This window comes from Lactuca virosa, chromosome 1, assembly GCF_052849685.1.
Source record: "Lactuca virosa cultivar CGN04683 chromosome 1, Lactuca_virosa_CGN04683_v6, whole genome shotgun sequence".
Classification (NCBI taxonomy): domain Eukaryota; kingdom Viridiplantae; phylum Streptophyta; class Magnoliopsida; order Asterales; family Asteraceae; genus Lactuca; species Lactuca virosa.
The window spans coordinates 186,842,360-186,860,093 of NC_136426.1; the positions used below are offsets into that span (position 1 = coordinate 186,842,360).

A 17,734-nucleotide genomic window follows, 5' to 3' on the forward strand; every position below is an offset into this window, starting at 1 on the left:
TCATCGACTCCACCTCATGCCAACGACACCTCCGCCTCCGGTCTCTAGTCGATGACACCGAAGAAGGCTCCTACTCCCGCGTCCAGCCGCTTCCACCTCCCCCTTCTTTCACGTAGTTTACAAGTACGATCAATCAACTTCCTCAGCTGACAATGCCTCATTGATAAACCACTACTATCAGTCTAAATGTAATTACTATGTTCATTGACACTCTGATTTCATGCTTAGGCATTTAATTTTTTTTTTTTTTTTTTTTTTCTGTTCACGGTTTGTTCTTTATTTAGTCAGTGCATTGTTAGTTGTTCTTACTCCAAAATCGAATGTGTTATTGTAATTTATTTCTTGTATTTTCATTTTATTGTTTATCTGATTTTTCTTCATGTTTGATTGATCTTTTGCGCTTGATAAGACTAAATATAAGTCTGTTGAGAGAAAAATATCTTTTATGTTCTTATGCAATTACGATTCATCTTAATTCTATTCACGCATCATCCCTTCCCCTGATGGAGATGCAGGTCTTCTATTTCTATTTCCATGTTTTACTAGCATTTTCTTGTGACATTTCTGGTTTTGATTTCATGCTATCACCAATTGCTTAACGCAATGTGTAATGTTGAATCGGTAATGTGTTGAAGAAATTGCTATGTCTCAATTTATATGTTTAGGGTTGTAGTTTCAGTTTATGAATTTGTTTAATTGACTGTGTAAATTAACTGTACAATTAGCTAATCGGCAGAAAGCCATAGTTTTGTTATGCCCTCTAGACCCCTCTCCCCGAAATTAGGGAGCCAAATAAGAAACGAAAGAAGTGATTGTTGGTGTTCATCAACCTGTTTTTGGTATTATTAGAAGTAATCTCCTTTCATAATCTCAAGATGTGGTTTCCCCTTTTTGGGATTGGGACCTCGGTAGACTTGTTTTCATTATATCATATTGAAATTTTTGGCTGGTGATATATCCTATGTGTCTTCAATTTGTAGTTTGGAAAGAACATTTGTTATAACAGTTATTACTCTTGACTTTGATTTTCCTTATTCTTTATGTCACTGAAATAGTGGTTATTAATGTATGCAGGTAAATATATATTGAGATAATACATTATTCAAAGTGACAAGTCAGCTCTACGTATCTGGTTTTGGTCTCTGAACAAATTTGAAGTGATAGAGCATGAAAAGAAAAAGAGACAGAAGAAAAAGAACAAGCATGGAAAAACAGATGAGAGGTCACCTACTGGTGTTGGGGAACCCAGTTATGAAAATGAAAATCATGCAAATGTGAATAATCAGAACCTAAATTTTGAAAATGCAGATGTTCATAACATGGGTCTGCATCAAAGAGTTGTGGATTCAAATAGAGTCCATTAGTGGTCCCAAAACTGTAAGTTTCTTATAGGTGCACGTACTAAGGGAGGTAGTAACATATTTCTTTGATGAATTGATTTGATCATTCATTGCTATGAAGTTCACATTTCATGTTAACTTGGTCAAAGTTTTGTGAACTACAAAAATAAAAGAGAAATATGTAAGATTTTTTTTTTTTTTTTATAGAAAATGAGATATATAAAAGTGGGATGCTATATTTTGAGTTTTATGATGGAAGTTTGCATATTTCAGGGTCCTGGTGGAGGTTGTTGTTATGGAGGCTTTGCATAAAGTTTTTGTGAACGATTTATTGAGTAAGGTACACACACACCCTCTTGTATTTCATATTGTGTTATTTTGAGCTAGTTGTATTTGCTCATATGTTTTTATGTTCTGGAGAAGTTTGCACTCTTGCATTGCTATAAATGAATGTTTCTTTAATATATAGGCAGTAAGAATGAGGGTTGTACTTGTATTTTTCAACATTATATACAAATTAAGCTCTATTCATATCATTAAGTTGTCTTATAATTGGGTTCATATTCATGGAATCCATATATTATATGACCCACACAAGTAGACCTTTTCTATACTTGTGAAGTTGTTAATGGCAGGAAGTCCTATAATTTGAGTTTTCTTCATATTGTTTCTATTAAAAATTATTTGGGATTTTGAGAGTATGAATCCTAAGTTTTCTTGTTTTTGTAGGCATACAATGAATCGGCCACAAAGGGGAAAGAGAGGTGTGACATTGATTATGGATAAGTCGAAAGAATATTCAACAAATTTAAGAACGTTTTTATGTTTAATGAACTAAGTGGTTCATTGTAATTTTTCTTATCTGTTTCTGAAAATGAAAACATGATCAATGATGTCCCACTTCTTATGGTTGGAATGGAATCATATAGTAGGTTTGTATTTTGTAGAGATTGATCCTTTAGTTACAATTCACATGGTAAAAGCATTTCAGAAATTGAAGAGCTGTTTCAGTTGGAATGGTGATCCATGTGTTCCACAGCAGCATCCATGGAGTGAAATTGGTTGATGAATAATGTTGGAATGCCAAGCCAGAATGGGCTGGAATGAAATCATGAATGGTTGAAAGGAATGGGGGATGTGAGACATCAAGTACGGTTGTTTATTGGTGTATTAGATGTGTATATATGGCGTATTGGATGATTGTAAGCGATGGTTGTAAAAAGTAGATAGGATACATATAGTACGGTTAGATAGCCGTACTCTATTAGGCATGTAATCTAATACACCCCTCTATGAATATGCCCTCTATGTATGTACTATATTCATAATTTCAACCGTATTACATTAACCTTTTTCTAGTAGTGCGGTCTATCTTTTGAGTCCATTGAATTCTTTTATTTTCATCTGTCTCTTCATCCATTTTCTGTTTATGCTTAGATATTGCATCTCCAAAGCTACTTTGTTGCTTCCTGACATGGGTGGGCTCCACATGATAAAAGATTGGGATGACAATATGGTTGGATGTCATACGCTGCTCAAGGATCAACACCAATTCATCCAGGCACCATGTTGAAGAAGCGTAATTTTTAGACAACATAATAATAGAAGCCTGAGATGCCTTAATTGCACTCTCCAATTCTAGCTTCAGATCTTCCCCTGTTTCAATCTCTTCATCATCCAAGAAGGTATTGATATTGTCATCAATCTCTTCACCTTCATAAGCCTGAGATGCCTTAATTGCACTCTCCAATTAGCTTCAGATCTTCCCCTGTTTCAATCTCTTCATCATCCAAGAAGGTATTGATATTGTCATCAATGAGGACCTTATGAAGGTGATTAGTGAAACTATGACGAGTGTCAACACCTTTAAAACTTAAAAATACGTCGTATCTTTGATCGTGAGTTGATGAACTATGAACATGGGTTGATGAAAAAGATGAAGATCCTTCTGAGAGGAGTTCAGAGAGAACAACCATTATGAGTTATGGGTTGGTGAAGAAGAGGATGAAGATCCAAGGATTTTGTGTATCTCGGTAAGCTCTGAAACTCTTAAATGGTTCAATGTCCAGATCAGTACATAATACCTGTACATAAAATCAAAATTATTAATATTCAAAATATGCAAGTTAAATCTCATTAAATAATGTACACCTTAATAATAACAATAGCTTTTAATTCTTCAAAATAAAACTTTAAGTGATTAAAATACAATACATATGCACCTCCTAGTTTTGAGTTGGTTTTGGAGCTACATACTGCATAATGTGTATATGTGTGTTTAAAGATATTGATTTCTGTGTTCAAAGGCTATTCTATAGCCTAATTTGTGCTAAACTCGATTGCTTTGTGTACAAGGGACGTATGGCAATGAAGCTTAGGCATCCAAACATATGCTATGTAATGGAAATTATGGGACATGTTTTTGAATCCTTTAGCCCACACACACACACACACACACACACACACACACACACACACATATATATATATATATATATATATATATATATATATATATATAATGATGTAGAATATTCTTTCCCAAAAAGAAAGTTATGATATAGAATAACCATTACATTGCCACGAAACTTAGTTTAAAAGCTGTTACTCACTTAACTAAACCGGTTAAACTGTTTATATTGGTACGTTGGGGTTCAAGAATATAACAAACCAATTTATGCATTTAACCTACAAGGCCACAACACCTCTGTTTTGATTTATGTTTTTCAGAATTTTTGTGAGTATTAGTATAATTTTGAGTGCTTGTAATAGTTCCAGAAAGTAAATAAAATCCTATCTCTCGTTTTCCTAATGACGTAGGTCACCTTGACCGAACCACATTAAATATTGTGTTCTTTTGATTTATGTTTTTTTATAAGTTTTGAGAGTTCACCATAGTTTGTTTTTGATATTTTGTCTGAAGTGCTTAACTTGTTTTTTTGTTGTCACGAATGACAACCGTCAAAATTCGAGTCGGTTCTAGATTTGATAAACTTAGTTGTACGTGTAGGCACGACACATACTAGACTTAGTAACTAGAAACTAAGTTATAACCTACTAGAAACCTGGAAACAATTAGAATCAATGGATAGTATACTTTGATTTCACATTGATATGTGAATTCTACAACTACTTAACTGTAGTGAATATCCATATTCGGGTCACTCTTTGACTCGAACACCTTTTTATGAATCATATACACACATCATGCACTTGACCTAGTGGTATAATTTAGGTCTGAGTCTCGTAGGAACTTAGGTTAAAGTTGAAAACTAGGGCTAGTATACTTGATTCCTCAATTTCACTTGAATCTTGATACCACTACATAGAATGCCAATAAACCGATAAAATAAGTTACAAACATTATTTATAATTATAAAAGAGTTATAATACCATAAGATAATTTGAAGTCTCAAAGATTCTATTTATTTTGATATCTAAAGATTTACAAACTCTCAAAAACCCTAAATGCCCTAAAACCTAAATTTATGAAATTTAACCTTAAAAATTCTATAAAAATAGTTATGAACCTTATAATATGATTTATAATAATTAAAATTTTGAAAATGCATTCAAGGAAAATAAAATTTAATTCATTAACAATTACCCATAATTTATAAGTCAAAAATCAAGGTTTCATGAACAAAATCTTGGTTAGGGTGTATATTTTATAAAAAGTTTGAAACTTTTATAAAAGAATTGAAATTTTTACAAACTTAAAAGAGAGGGAGGGAATTATACTCTTAAAAGTCGACCACCCTTTCTCATCCTTCAATATTTGCCTTCCTAAAACCTTTACACAAACCTTACACTCCATCTCCCTCATTCTCTCTCATTTTCCCAACACCTCCACTTCATTTTTTTCTCTTCCTCTCTCCATCAACCACAAATTTTATTCCAGAAAATGAGTCCAAGAACACACCTTGAACTCTAAATCTTCATCATCTAGAGTTGTTCTTCAAGGTAATCACGAAAATCCTTCAATCTTCCTTCCAAATCTCAAGTTTTCTTACATATCTTCTTCTTCTACACCATTCTATGGATGGATTATGAATCATATGTTCATAACTACGATTTTTATGATGTTAGAGGTAGTATTTCACCCAAAAACCAACATGCATATGATGACCTTCAAGCTTAGAGGCTTGATCATCAAAGTATGTTGTTAAAAAGCTTTCAAATAGGTTTATAAAGGATTTATTCCCAAATAAATATCTAAAACAACTTTTCTGATCAAATCCGATTTTTCCCAGTATTCCACCAACAAAATAAGATGTTCTACAAATTTTCATAAAATAATTCATTTTTCTCGAATTATTATAATTATTGCAAGACAATAGGGCAATAAATCATATAAAATACTTTCTGAGGTCTATAAATCCTAGGTTAATTCATGGATGACCTCTAAAGTAAATGATGACATCTCAGTGAGTTTCATCGATTTTAGTTATTGTTTGATATTGTTTTGAATTTTCTTTTTGTTTAATTCAAATAAATCATAAAACCACTTTAGGGAATTTGAAAATGCAATATAAGATTTTTCGCAGATTCTTCTGCATGTGGAGTACTCAGAAAAATATTTGCAGAATTTTTCATAATGCATACCTATTTTTCCCCGATTTTTGTATTTATAAAGAACTAATAATGGGAAAAATAGTTACAATCATCCAAAATTCATGAAAATTTACCAGAAGACCTTATAATATATTAGAACTCTAAATAAAAATTTGGATGATTTTTATATTCAGTATGTTATTTTTCTCCTATTTTCTAAGATTAAATACGCTTAAATCCACAATATCGGATTACACTATATAAAAATCACCATTGGTATTTTTCCCGGATTATGTACACTGTAAATGAAGTTTACAAAAATTTTAGTAATTTACTTTAACTGTTTGATAATTATTCACCAATTAATGATTATTAAAGAGAATAAAATAAAGAAAAATAGCAAAACTAACTTAAAAATACCTTTTATATTTTTCACAGCTTCTATATGTATTATAACAATGTTAAAAAAAAAGTTTGGGCAATTTTGGAAACTGTCTTCTATTTATTTCCATTTTTGTTATAATAAATGCATAAAAATCATAAAATGAGGATAAACTGTTTAGAAACCTATTTTTATATTTTCCACAGCTTAAGTATGTTTAGTGTCACACCCCCAAACCGAAACGGCGGAAACGTTCGGGGTGGAGGACGTCATGCGTAGTATCACAACAATTGTATCATAGCAAGCATATTAAACACAACCAGACATTGAATACATATATGAAAAAGGTTTACATTGTTTAATACATAGTTTTTGTTCATATCAAAAGTAAAATAGAAATACGCGACTCTAACGCTTCAACTTCTCCGAACTCCTGGAAGTACCTGTCTACTAATTCCCTGAGAATACAAGCAGTTTTGAAAGAATATCAGCATAAAGCTGGTGAGTTCATAACCATTTAGTTTTTGTGGAAAAGTGTTTCTTGAATCCTTTTGAAAAGTGTTCCTCAAGAAAAACCTATATTTTCTTATGAAAAGCGTGTTTGAAAACTCATTCCTTCAATGACTTCCAGATTCATACAAGATATGTACAATCCAAGGAGTCGTGGAAGGAGTATGAATATCCATTGATTTCATGTGAACAATCATGTTTTGAATGGACGGGTTACCCCGGGAAAATCCTATATTTTCCCTAAAGGCTGATGATTGATTTTTCCGTTCTAAACCGAAGTGTGCAAGTATCTACCATACTCGAAAAGCAGTTTTCTTTTAAAAACCCTGGTTACATCCAGAGAGGTATATTAGCCTTATTACATCAATAAAACTAAATAAAAGAAAACGGTGGTGAACTAAATCCTGAAGGTATTATTAGTAATACCCTCTAGTAATCTATCAGTTATTACTTTGAGGTTAGTTCATTTGATTCATTATTACAAAAGTAAATTCCTGTTATCTAGGTTTTGAGTTTCATGACCATAACTGACTGGATAAGGCACGTAACGGGGCCGGTATCCTCAATGACTTTGTCACCCGTAGACCTGCCGGTCCAACTGTAGCTAGCAGCGGGGTGCGGGGTTGTCAGTCCCGTATAGATCTATACACAACAGTCACGCTCTCCCTACAAGAGACATTGGTCACAAGTGCTAGTCCTACACTCTGATTCTGTGGGAGTGTTACCAAGGACGTGTCTCCAACTTAGACTAACAAATTTACAAGTAATAATATAGAAAATTCTTTTTATGTTTTGCATGAATCCTTTATAAAATGATACGTTTTACTACATGATTCATAAGTTCATTTCTCTAGTTTTGAAGACTGTTTCTACGAGTTGATTTCTAAATCGTTTGGTAAAAACTGTATTCCATGTTAAAAGCATACTGGAAATATAATTATCTTAAACAAAATAATATATTTTGAGCACAAGTTTCCTTGTACTTTTGCTTGTATTCCCCCCCTGAAAACATGAAAAACTCGGAAAAACGTAAGGGTATGAACTCACCTCGGGTGATTTGAATGAAGGATCGATACGGAATGCGGGATGTTCAAGTGAAGCCTTGAACATGATTTGATCCTAATTAACAAGTAATGATACATAAAGGAGTCAAATGAAGGTATTTCACCACTAAATGGGATGGAGAACCACTCTAGGGACTTGGAACTACTTGCACTGTGTGTTAGGACCTTAAAGGATTGCATGAGGGGAGTGTATGGCCACCTTTAAGGTGTGTCCGGCCATGGGTGTGCGGCCCAAGGGGTGTGCGGTCGTACACTCATGATGGAAGGTGTTCTTAGGGTGTTTCAAGGTCCATACTTGCAATCCATGAAGTGTCCTAGGTCTATACTCAATTGTAGTGCAAGTTAGGGGTCCTAGAAGTGTGTTTGTGGCCCTAGGATGGGTGTGTGGTCGCATACTAGGGTGTGTGCGGCCGTACACTGGTGTGTGCGATCGTACACCCCACAAGATGATGTCCAAAATGCCATTTTCAAGGTGCAAGAAGGCTAGGGGCATGTCTATCTCGAATATGGGAGTCACACTCTCACTTTGGAGGGTGTTTTAAGAGTATACGGCCACCCTTATGAAGGTGTGTGGCCGTACTCCTTCATATGATGAAGAACATGGTGAAACTTTGATGAATCAAGGCTTAGATGAAGTGGTCCTTCTAGTACAACAAGCTAAGGGATAGATTACTCACGTTTTTGCAGCCTTGGAGGGTTTGTAGTTGAAGAAGCTTGAGAGAAATGGTGTTGTGTGCTGCCAAGGTGTTAAAGGAATGAAAGGAAAGGGGCCTACCCTTTATATAGGGTGGGTGTGCTGTCTAGGAGGGAGTGTGCTGCCAGGAGGTGTGTGTGCGGCCGCACACCCATGTGTACGGCCGTACACTCCCTCTAAAGGTGTGTATGGCCTTGTTTTGACAGTATACGACTTGTTGACTCATTCCTAACCTCAACCTTGGTTGTACTCAAACTTAGAATCACTTAAACGAACCCTCAACAGTGCAAGAAGTCAACAAAACCAGTTTCACTTAGATTGAATTGACTAAGTGTGCGAGATAAAAGTTCCGGGTTGTCACATTTAGTGTCAGTAATATAAAAATTTTTAGAATTTTTATTATCTGGATACTATTTTTCACGAATTTATATTGATATGAAGGCTTAAAATTTTGGAAAAATAATTAATCACATCAAAAATTCAAGAAAAAAAATTCTAGAAGACATCTACTGTATTTGGAACAAAAATGTAAAATTTTATGAATTTTGGAAACTGTTTGATAATATTTTTGGATTTTAGGAGTTTAAAACACCTTTAAATGTATTGAAATACCCTCAATTCATATTAAAAAAATATGGAAAATAATATCCAAAATTATCTTAATCACATGAGTTATAAAATTTCACCATTTCAGAAAATTTTTTGTAACTTAACAATATTAAATTTTGACACATTATTGACATAACTCTATTGTAGTAGTAAATATACTAGTAATAGATTTCTGTTAGAGACTCATTAGTGTGTAACATCGTGTAGGAATCGATAGTGGTACAAGGAGAATGTAGTTCAAGTCATCATATGCATCATCTCAAAGCATTGTGAGTATTCACGACTCCCCCTATTTTCGATTTTAGATGTTTTTTGGGTGGAAAAGCATGTCCAAACACTGTTTATGTTCGTTGTATTTATTTTGACTCGTATAAACTTGGTTGCTATATTTTTCATGTATATGTATGTTACTTTCATTCATGAGGACTGTATCGCAGTTAAGTCCCTGGAATCATTAGACACAACTCATTAACTCATTTGAGCCCATGGTCATTATGGATAGCGCTATCAGGAGGTAGACAACTCCTCACTCGCACGATTCGCTTGAGTGCATTTTACCATTTTTTTCTCTATGATTGGGATACACATAGTAGTCAAATAGGACACAATTTGGTCATTAGGCTTGGGTTGTGAATTCATGAATAGAAACTTGATGCACATATGAATCTTACATCGCATTTTAGCAACGAAACTTATATTCTCATTTGAGCAATGAAACTTGTATACTCATTTTAGTAATGAAATTTGTATACTCATTTTATCAACGAAACTTATATACTCATTTTAGCAACGAAACTTATATTCTCATTTGTGCAATGAAACTTGTATACTCATTTTAGAAATGAAACTTGTATACTCATTTTAGTAGTGAAACTTGTATACTCATTTTATCAACGAAACTTATATACTCATTTGAGCAACGAAACTTGTATACTCATTTTCTCGATGAAACTTGTATACTTATTTTATCAATGAAACTTGTATACTCATTTTTTGCAACGAAACTTGTTTACTTATTTTAGCAACGAACTTTATATCCCATGAGAATATGAACTTTTCATCTCATTTTGGCAACATACTTTATTTCTCATGATGACAATGAACTATGTTTATGGAAACTTATTTACTCATTTTAACAATGTACTTTTATTTATGGAAACTTCTATTAAAACTTTGATTACGATTCATGAAACCAATATTATTTTTAACCTGTGAGTACTCACCAACTATTTTTATGGTTGACGTTCGTTTTACATGCTTTTTTAGGAATCATCGAGTAAGTGGCACTTAGGGACACATCACTTTTAGGAGCATTCACATGTGTTGTATTTCAATTCACGTTGTAATTTTTTTTAAAAGTTGTTCAAACCGATTGTAAATTTGTAATGCTTTTTAATACTATGGTTGGTGTTCTCTTTATCTTTTGCTATGAAACCCTTTGTACTGCCACGCCCTGTATTTCCGCTTTAGCGGGGTGTGACAGAAATTGTATAAGAGCCGAAGGTTATAGAGAATACCGGTTTTCCTTTGGATAACCACAACTATAGCAAAAAAAATAAAAACTTTTTTGAAATATTGAACATACTACTGGTATAACTGATTTGTGTACGCATTATTGGACTTTAATTATGTATAGCCTAGCCAACTATGCTTAATTAAGGAAAGTTAATGTGAGGCTGGAAACAGTTATAGTAGAATTATGTTCAAAACAATTTTTCAACTTAAACTTTTGAAAAACAAAAAATTTTCGGTGTGCGTACGGGCATTGCATATTATAGGCATTCATCTAGATACACTTAGAAACTAAGTGCACTTTTATAACAACGCCTTTATTTAGAAATATTCTTATCCCTTATCAAGTGCTAGGTTAACCACTTAGGTTATATCACTAGCCACTCTAGGAGCAATGCACTTAGTACTGAGAATGAGTATTCCTCGATAGCTATTGACTTTAGATGTAAGGTTAGTATCTATATAGACGCTAGTAATAATATTAAGTTGAAACCTATAACAATTATACCTCAATACATCTTCATCGTCTTCGTACTAGAGTTACAACTAGGAAAAAGCATTTTGATACCGACACGGGAGACAATTGGAGCATCGTGTTAGGAGGTATAATGGTCGCCGCGAATAGTCACTTGGATACCATTGGCGATCATTCCTGACTCGACTCACGAGGAAACACAAAGGTTTAACCTATTGCTATTGATACGCGAGACCTTATTTCTACGCTACGATTTAGCTCTAGTTTGTTTCCACCTTGAGCTTAAAACTTAACATAGGATATCCATTTGACCTCTATAAAAGGTCGGAAACTGCATTGACACCATAAAACATTTTACAAACAATTTTTCTTGTCCTTTATCTTGGGGAAAAGACACTGGTACTAGCCTTATACTCGCCTTGTACTTTCCTTAGTATTTAGGTACGATCAGCTACACCAATATACTTATTCCTTACTTCTTAATCTTCCATCGAAAAGTTATTTCGCTTCATCGGTTTTACTTATCATCGATAAAATACTTTATAACCACTTCATACTACTTACTAGACCTTTCCTAGCAATGTATGCCATATTCTCACTAAAATCTTTTGACAACTTGCTTTAACTAGGCACTTTTCTTCAAAACTCAGTTGAACCAATATTGGTTTTAACCTTGCTATTTCAATTTCATTTCAAATCCATTTCAATGGATAGATGTGCTTTTAAGGGCATATTAACCATTTTAAACCTTTCTTACCATTTTGACACGTTTTCGAAAAACTTAAAAACTTTTTCTTTTATGAAAGTGTTTAAACTCTATGCTATAAAACTTAAACATATGACATTGAAGTTCATATTATGTGAAAAAGTTTCATCAGATCTTTCAAAACAATTTTGTTTTGGCTCTTTTCACCACTTTCTCATTTAGTCATTGTACTTTACTTAAATGTGTTTTCTTGAAACCCAACATGGTATTTTTACAACCTTTCACTCCAAATGTGTTTACAAGACATCACTAATGCCTACATTTTAAAACTTACCATATTTGTATATTTTATTACAAATTAGTTATATAATCTATAAAGTTTCTAGATTTTTACCGCATTGCAAAACATAGTGTTCAATTTTAAATTTCCAGTAATACACTCTCAACAATGCAAAACATCTTGTTTTTATTTTGAAATCTACTATAAACAAGTGATCCTTATTTACATTTGCTCTTTCGTTCTAAATTCGGAAACTTGATTTAAAATGTAATTTTCATTGTATTTGTCTTATAATTAATACACAAGATGAATACCCTTGTGCTTATCATTTTTTTTCTAAGACCGGGAGGTATGTGTGAAGGATATATTTACTTATGTTTCTTCTTCTTAAAACATAAAAAGTTTAAATATTACAATTATATATCCTTAAAATGATTGTTTTTGGTAGAATCACTGAATTAAGAATGTACTATTTTCAATGGTCGATATTTTTACACCTTTCTTAAGATATCATTCTACTTTGAAATCTCCAGTGAATTCCTAAACTCTCAAGCTTGTTTTAATAAATACCCTGACTCCTCTTAAACTCGTATTTGTCTTGACTTAGACAATTAGACAATTTTTCAAAAGAGTAATCAAAAAATTTATGTATAACTTCCATTATTGATGACTTAAGCCTTTAACCTTAATAAATATCTATTTTATCTTACTACTTCTTTTGATCGCCACACATGTATCTTCATTTTCTCGGAATTGTTACACATTTGATAATAGTGAGATTACTTATCATTTCTAAACACTCAAAATGATATCTAGATAACGTGATTTAAAATATCATAAACTTTCACCGCCTTCATTAGAAACAACGACTCTCTAACTATACTCTTAAATTATGGTTCTATTATAGTTAGAGTACCCATAGTAGAAATTATAACATCGGAAATCCTCGATCGTTTCATAACTTCTTTTGTTGACGGGACTTAAATATTTTTACGCTTGAGAAGTACCAATAGCACATATCATTAGGAACTTACCCTTGATTGCTTCTCTTTCATTCGTGCTACCCCTTCTTATTTCTAAATATACATTTTTCAGATTCAATAGCTAATCCGGAAGTGAACAAATTGTTCCTAATCCCTTCTTTATTAGACAACGAAGTTACACTTAGTGATGATTTAGAATGCGACTTAAGGATCAGTGCGGATTTAGCACCCAATGCAGTTGATGCTTTAGAAGAACTTATAACGCTCTTTTAAGTTAGATAATATCTAACTAGATAATCTTTTCAACTAGGTCGCCATGGTTGGATCATGATTTCCATGATCCTAATTTCTCGCAATCTAGACTACAAAACTCGAATTAAGGAAACACTAATTTGTTGAAAGCTAAAGAGTTGGGCTCTTTCCATGAGGAATTAACCCAAAATAATCAAAGAGCTCTTCAAGTCATCACCTCTCCAACTATACAGTTGTATACGACTGAGTTCTAATAGAATATGTCACGAATTGAATTTCGGGACGAAATTCTTTCAACCGGGGGAGACTATGACAACCGTCAAAATTCGAGTCGGTTCTAGATTTGATAAACTTAGTTGTACGTGTAGGCATGACACATACTAGACTTAGTAACTAGAAACTAACTTATAACCTACTAGAAACTTGGAAACAAGTAGAATCAATGGATAGTATACTTAGATTTCACATTGATATGTGAATTTTACAACTACTTAACTGTAGTGAATATCCATATTCGGGTCACTCTTTGACTCGAACACCTTTTTATGAATCATACACACACATCATGCACTTGACCTAGTGGTATAAATTAGGTCCGAGTCTCGTAGGAACTTAAGTTAAAGTTGAAAACTAGGGCTAGTATACTTGATTCCTCAATTTCACTTGAATCTCGAAACCACTACATAGAATACCAATAAACCGATAAAATAAGTTACAAACATTATTTATAACTATAAAAGAGTTATAATACCATAAGATAATTTGAAGTCTCAAAGATTCTATTTATTTTGATATCCAAATATTTACAAACTCTCAAAAACCCTAAATGCCCTAAAACCTAAACTTATGAACTTTAACCTTAAAAATTCTATAAAAACAGTTATGAACCTTATAATATGATCTTATAATAATTAAAATTTTGAAAATGTATTCAAGGAAAATAAAATTGAAGTCATTAACAATTACCCATAATTTATAAGTCAAAAATCAAGGTTTCATGAACAAAATCTTGGTTAGGGTGTACATTTTATAAAAAGTTTGAAACTTTTATAAAAGAATTGAAATTTTTAAAAACTTAAAAGAGAGATAGGGCATTATACCCTTAAAAGTCGGCCACCCTCTCTCATCCTGCAAGTTTCATCGGAGGCCCTCGTGACATGCGGCGAAGATTTCTTGACGCCATGACTTTAGTTCAAGATGACGGGAAGCCTGACATCTTCCTTACAATGACATGCAATCCAAACTGGCCAGAAATAAAAAATGAGCTAGTCCCTTGGCAGACGTCTCAAGATCGACCGCACCTTGTGTCAAGAGTTTTTCGTGCTAAGTTAGAGGATCTTAAGAAACAACTCTTCACAAATCACGTCCTCGGCGTGGTTGGTTCATACATTTATGTCATTGAGTTTCAAAAGCGTGGTGTGCCGCATGCACATTTCCTCCTGATAATGAAACCTCCATACAAGCTTACTAACGCTGACCATTACGACAAAATAGTATATGCTGAAATTCCAAACCCAAAAAAGTATCCTGAAATGCACGAATTAGTCGTCTCACACATGATCCATGGTCCTTGTGGTGGCTTAAACTCTGACTGTCCTTGTATGAATAATGAGAAAAAGAAATGTCGTTTTAGATACCCTCGGCAATTCAATGAAATCACGTTACAAGGAAAGGACTCATATCCTGTTTATCGAAGGAGAGATAATGGTATAGAGGTGGGTGTACTGGGCAATAAGATGGATAACAGATGGGTTGTCCCATATAACCCAAAGTTGTTAATGATGTTTAATTGTCATTTGAATGTTGAGGTCTGCTTGAGTATAACCTCTGCGAAATATGTGTTTAAGTATATTTACAAGGGTCATGACAAACAAGTTATCAATATTGATCTGGATGGACAACCTGTCGCTATTAATGAGATAAAACGGTTTCAGGATGCACGATATGTCTCACCTCCAGAGGCCATGTGGAGGATTTTTAGCTTCCCTCTTTCTCAGATCCACCCTTTTGTGATGGCTTTGCAGGTGCATCTCCGAAATCAACAGATGGTTAGGTTCAGTGAGGATGATACGCTGACAAGCGTTATTGAGAAGGAGAAAGATAGGAGATCAATGTTGACTGCTTTTTTCTAAAAAATAAAGAAGATATCAGTGCGAGAGAGATAAAATATAGAGATTTTCCAAAAAAATTTACGTGGGATCCGAGCTCACGTCGTTGGCATCATCGAAAACAAGGATTAATGCGGGGTCGTATGGTTTCTGCCAACCCCGCTGAAGGGGAGCGATACTACCTTCGCCTACTTTTATTGCATATTAGTGGGCCTATGTTTTTTGAAGATCTCTACACAGTCAACAATGTACAACACCCAACATTTCGGAAAGCAGCTCTTGAAAGAGGGTTAATAGAGTCTGATGATGGTTTATCACAATGTCTTACAGAGGCATCTTTATTTCAAGCTCCTATTGCTCTTAGAAGGATGTTTGCAACGATATTGACTTTTTGTGAGCCAGGAGATGTTCGTAAGTTATGGGATGACCACTACAATGCTTTTTCAGTAGATTATAGGCGACAATATGGAAGTGTTGAGAGAGTCCAAAATATGGTCCTCACCGACATCAAGGTATTCCTACAATCTATGAGTAACAACATTGATGGTTTTGATCTTCCAAAGATAAATGAAAATGTCGATTTAGAATCTGGAGTTTTTAGTGAGGTACAAGAGGAATGCTCTATTGTTTTAGAATCAGAACATTTACAAGCCTGAGATTTTCTCAATCCTGAACAAAAATTCGCGTATGATGAGATAATGCGGCATTTCCATAGTAATAGTCCAGGAGTTTTCTTCATAGACGGTCCCGGTGGAACAGGATAAACATTTTTATACAAAGCTTTACTTGCTAATATTCGTTCGTGTGGTCATATTGCACTGGCGACCGCTTCATCGGGTGTTGCGGCTAATAACATGCCTGGGGTAAGAACAGCTCACTCTCGCTTTAAACTTCCTATTAATTTTGAAAATAATTTGGTTTGCAAGATCTCAAGACAAAGTGGCACTGCTCAACTGCTTCAGACTGTAAAAGCAATCATATGGGATGAAGCGTCGATGGCTGAAAGACATGCGTTGGAGGCGGTGGACCGAACAATGAAAGATATCACTGGGGTGATGCTCCCATTTGGTGGAAAGATAATGGTTTTGGGAGGTGATTTCAGACAGGTTTTGCCTGTCGTTAGACGTGGAACACGAGCACAGACTGTGGATTCTAGCATACGAATGTCGTCTCTATGGTCTTCGATTATCAAGTTGCGATTAACTATAAATACGAGAGCACTAACCGATCCATGGTTCTCAGACTTTCTATTACGTGTCGGTGATGGAGTTGTTCGGCACCCGGTTGATATGTAAAGGTTTTCAACAAAATGTAATAAATGCTGAAATAGCTGTTGGTCAGCATGCTGGAAAGAGAGTTTTTTTTGCCAAGGATTCCTCTATGTCTGTCTGAAGATGACATGTTCCCGTTCAAGCTAAAGAGAAAACAGTTTCCAATCCGATTATGTTTCGCAATGACAATCAATAAGGCCCATGGACAAACAATTCAAAATGTAGGAATTTATCTTCCAGAATCGATTTTCTCGCACGGACAGCTTTATGTGGCATTATCTAGAGGGGTATCACGTGGGAATACAAAAGTATTAGTAATCCCTGATGAACAATTCAACGGTAGTGGAGTCTGTACTGTAAATGTGGTGTATAAAGAAGTGCTGCATGATCAATAATGCACAATTAATCATGCTTTCATTTTCATTTGTAAAGAATCCAAACTTTTCATTTTTAATTTTTATTGATTTTGTATTAGTTAGCATAACTCTTAATAACGCTATTTCAATTGGTTATTTTATGTTATTATTATCGTGTTGTGTCATGTTTGTCATATTTTAATTGCTTCGTTTCGTGTCAATGTAAAAAAACATGTTATCGTGTCATTTCGTGTCGGACTAAAACACGACATGACACCTCAATTTGATAGCACTAATTGAGGAAAACGATTCTCATAAAGAAAACAATTTACCCAATAAGACAATCAACTTTACTTTTTTAATCAGGAAAAGTAGTAACAAAATAGCAACATACATATAACTTTAAACAAACAAAAACATACTTATATTTGAAGTCCAAAAAACAAATCGCGTCTAGAAACTAATTTTCGTAAAAACTATTCACACCCGTCGCTTGGCGCGGGTAAACGGCTAGTATATATATATATATATATATATATATATATATATATATATATATATACACACAGTATATGTATATGTATTTATAAATGATTTAATCGGTATTATAATTATGACATCATTATATTCACAATAAT

General features: G+C 33.8%; 2 protein-coding genes and 1 long non-coding RNA gene across 4 annotated transcripts; all 3 read left to right on the forward strand.

Annotated features, from left to right (window-relative positions):
- Positions 1-2,670, forward strand: LOC145107745 (uncharacterized). 2 transcript variants are annotated; one of them, XR_013707951.1, is made up of 4 exons: positions 1-123; positions 1,075-1,521; positions 1,614-1,680; positions 2,070-2,670. It is a non-coding gene; the product is annotated as an uncharacterized LOC145107745 (long non-coding RNA). The 2 variants fall into 2 exon arrangements; XR_013707956.1 differs by having other exon boundaries at positions 1,075-1,377.
- Positions 2,671-14,542: 11,872 nt separating this feature from the next.
- On the forward strand, positions 14,543-15,493 carry LOC145125390 (uncharacterized). Its single transcript, XM_079060855.1, has one exon. It carries the CDS (start codon positions 14,543-14,545, stop codon positions 15,491-15,493), a length of 951 nt encoding a protein of 316 aa, XP_078916981.1.
- A 107-nt stretch (positions 15,494-15,600) lies between these two features.
- Positions 15,601-17,135, forward strand: LOC145125400 (uncharacterized). The gene is made up of 3 exons (XM_079060863.1): positions 15,601-16,074; positions 16,396-16,752; positions 16,800-17,135. Exons 1-3 carry the CDS (start codon positions 15,601-15,603, stop codon positions 17,133-17,135), a joined length of 1,167 nt encoding a protein of 388 aa, XP_078916989.1.
- The last annotated feature ends 599 nt before the right edge of the window (positions 17,136-17,734 follow it).

Coding starts and splice junctions, on each gene's coding strand:
- LOC145125390 (XM_079060855.1), top strand. CDS start 14,543: ATGACTTTAGTTCAAGATGACGGGAAGCCTGACATCTTCCTTACAATG.
- LOC145125400 (XM_079060863.1), top strand. CDS start 15,601: ATGCGGGGTCGTATGGTTTCTGCCAACCCCGCTGAAGGGGAGCGATAC. Junction 16,075..16,395: donor AATCTGGAGTTTTTAGTGAG/GTACAAGAGGAA, acceptor TTGGTTTGCAAG/ATCTCAAGACAAAGTGGCAC. Junction 16,753..16,799: donor ATGGAGTTGTTCGGCACCCG/GTTGATATGTAA, acceptor ATGCTGAAATAG/CTGTTGGTCAGCATGCTGGA.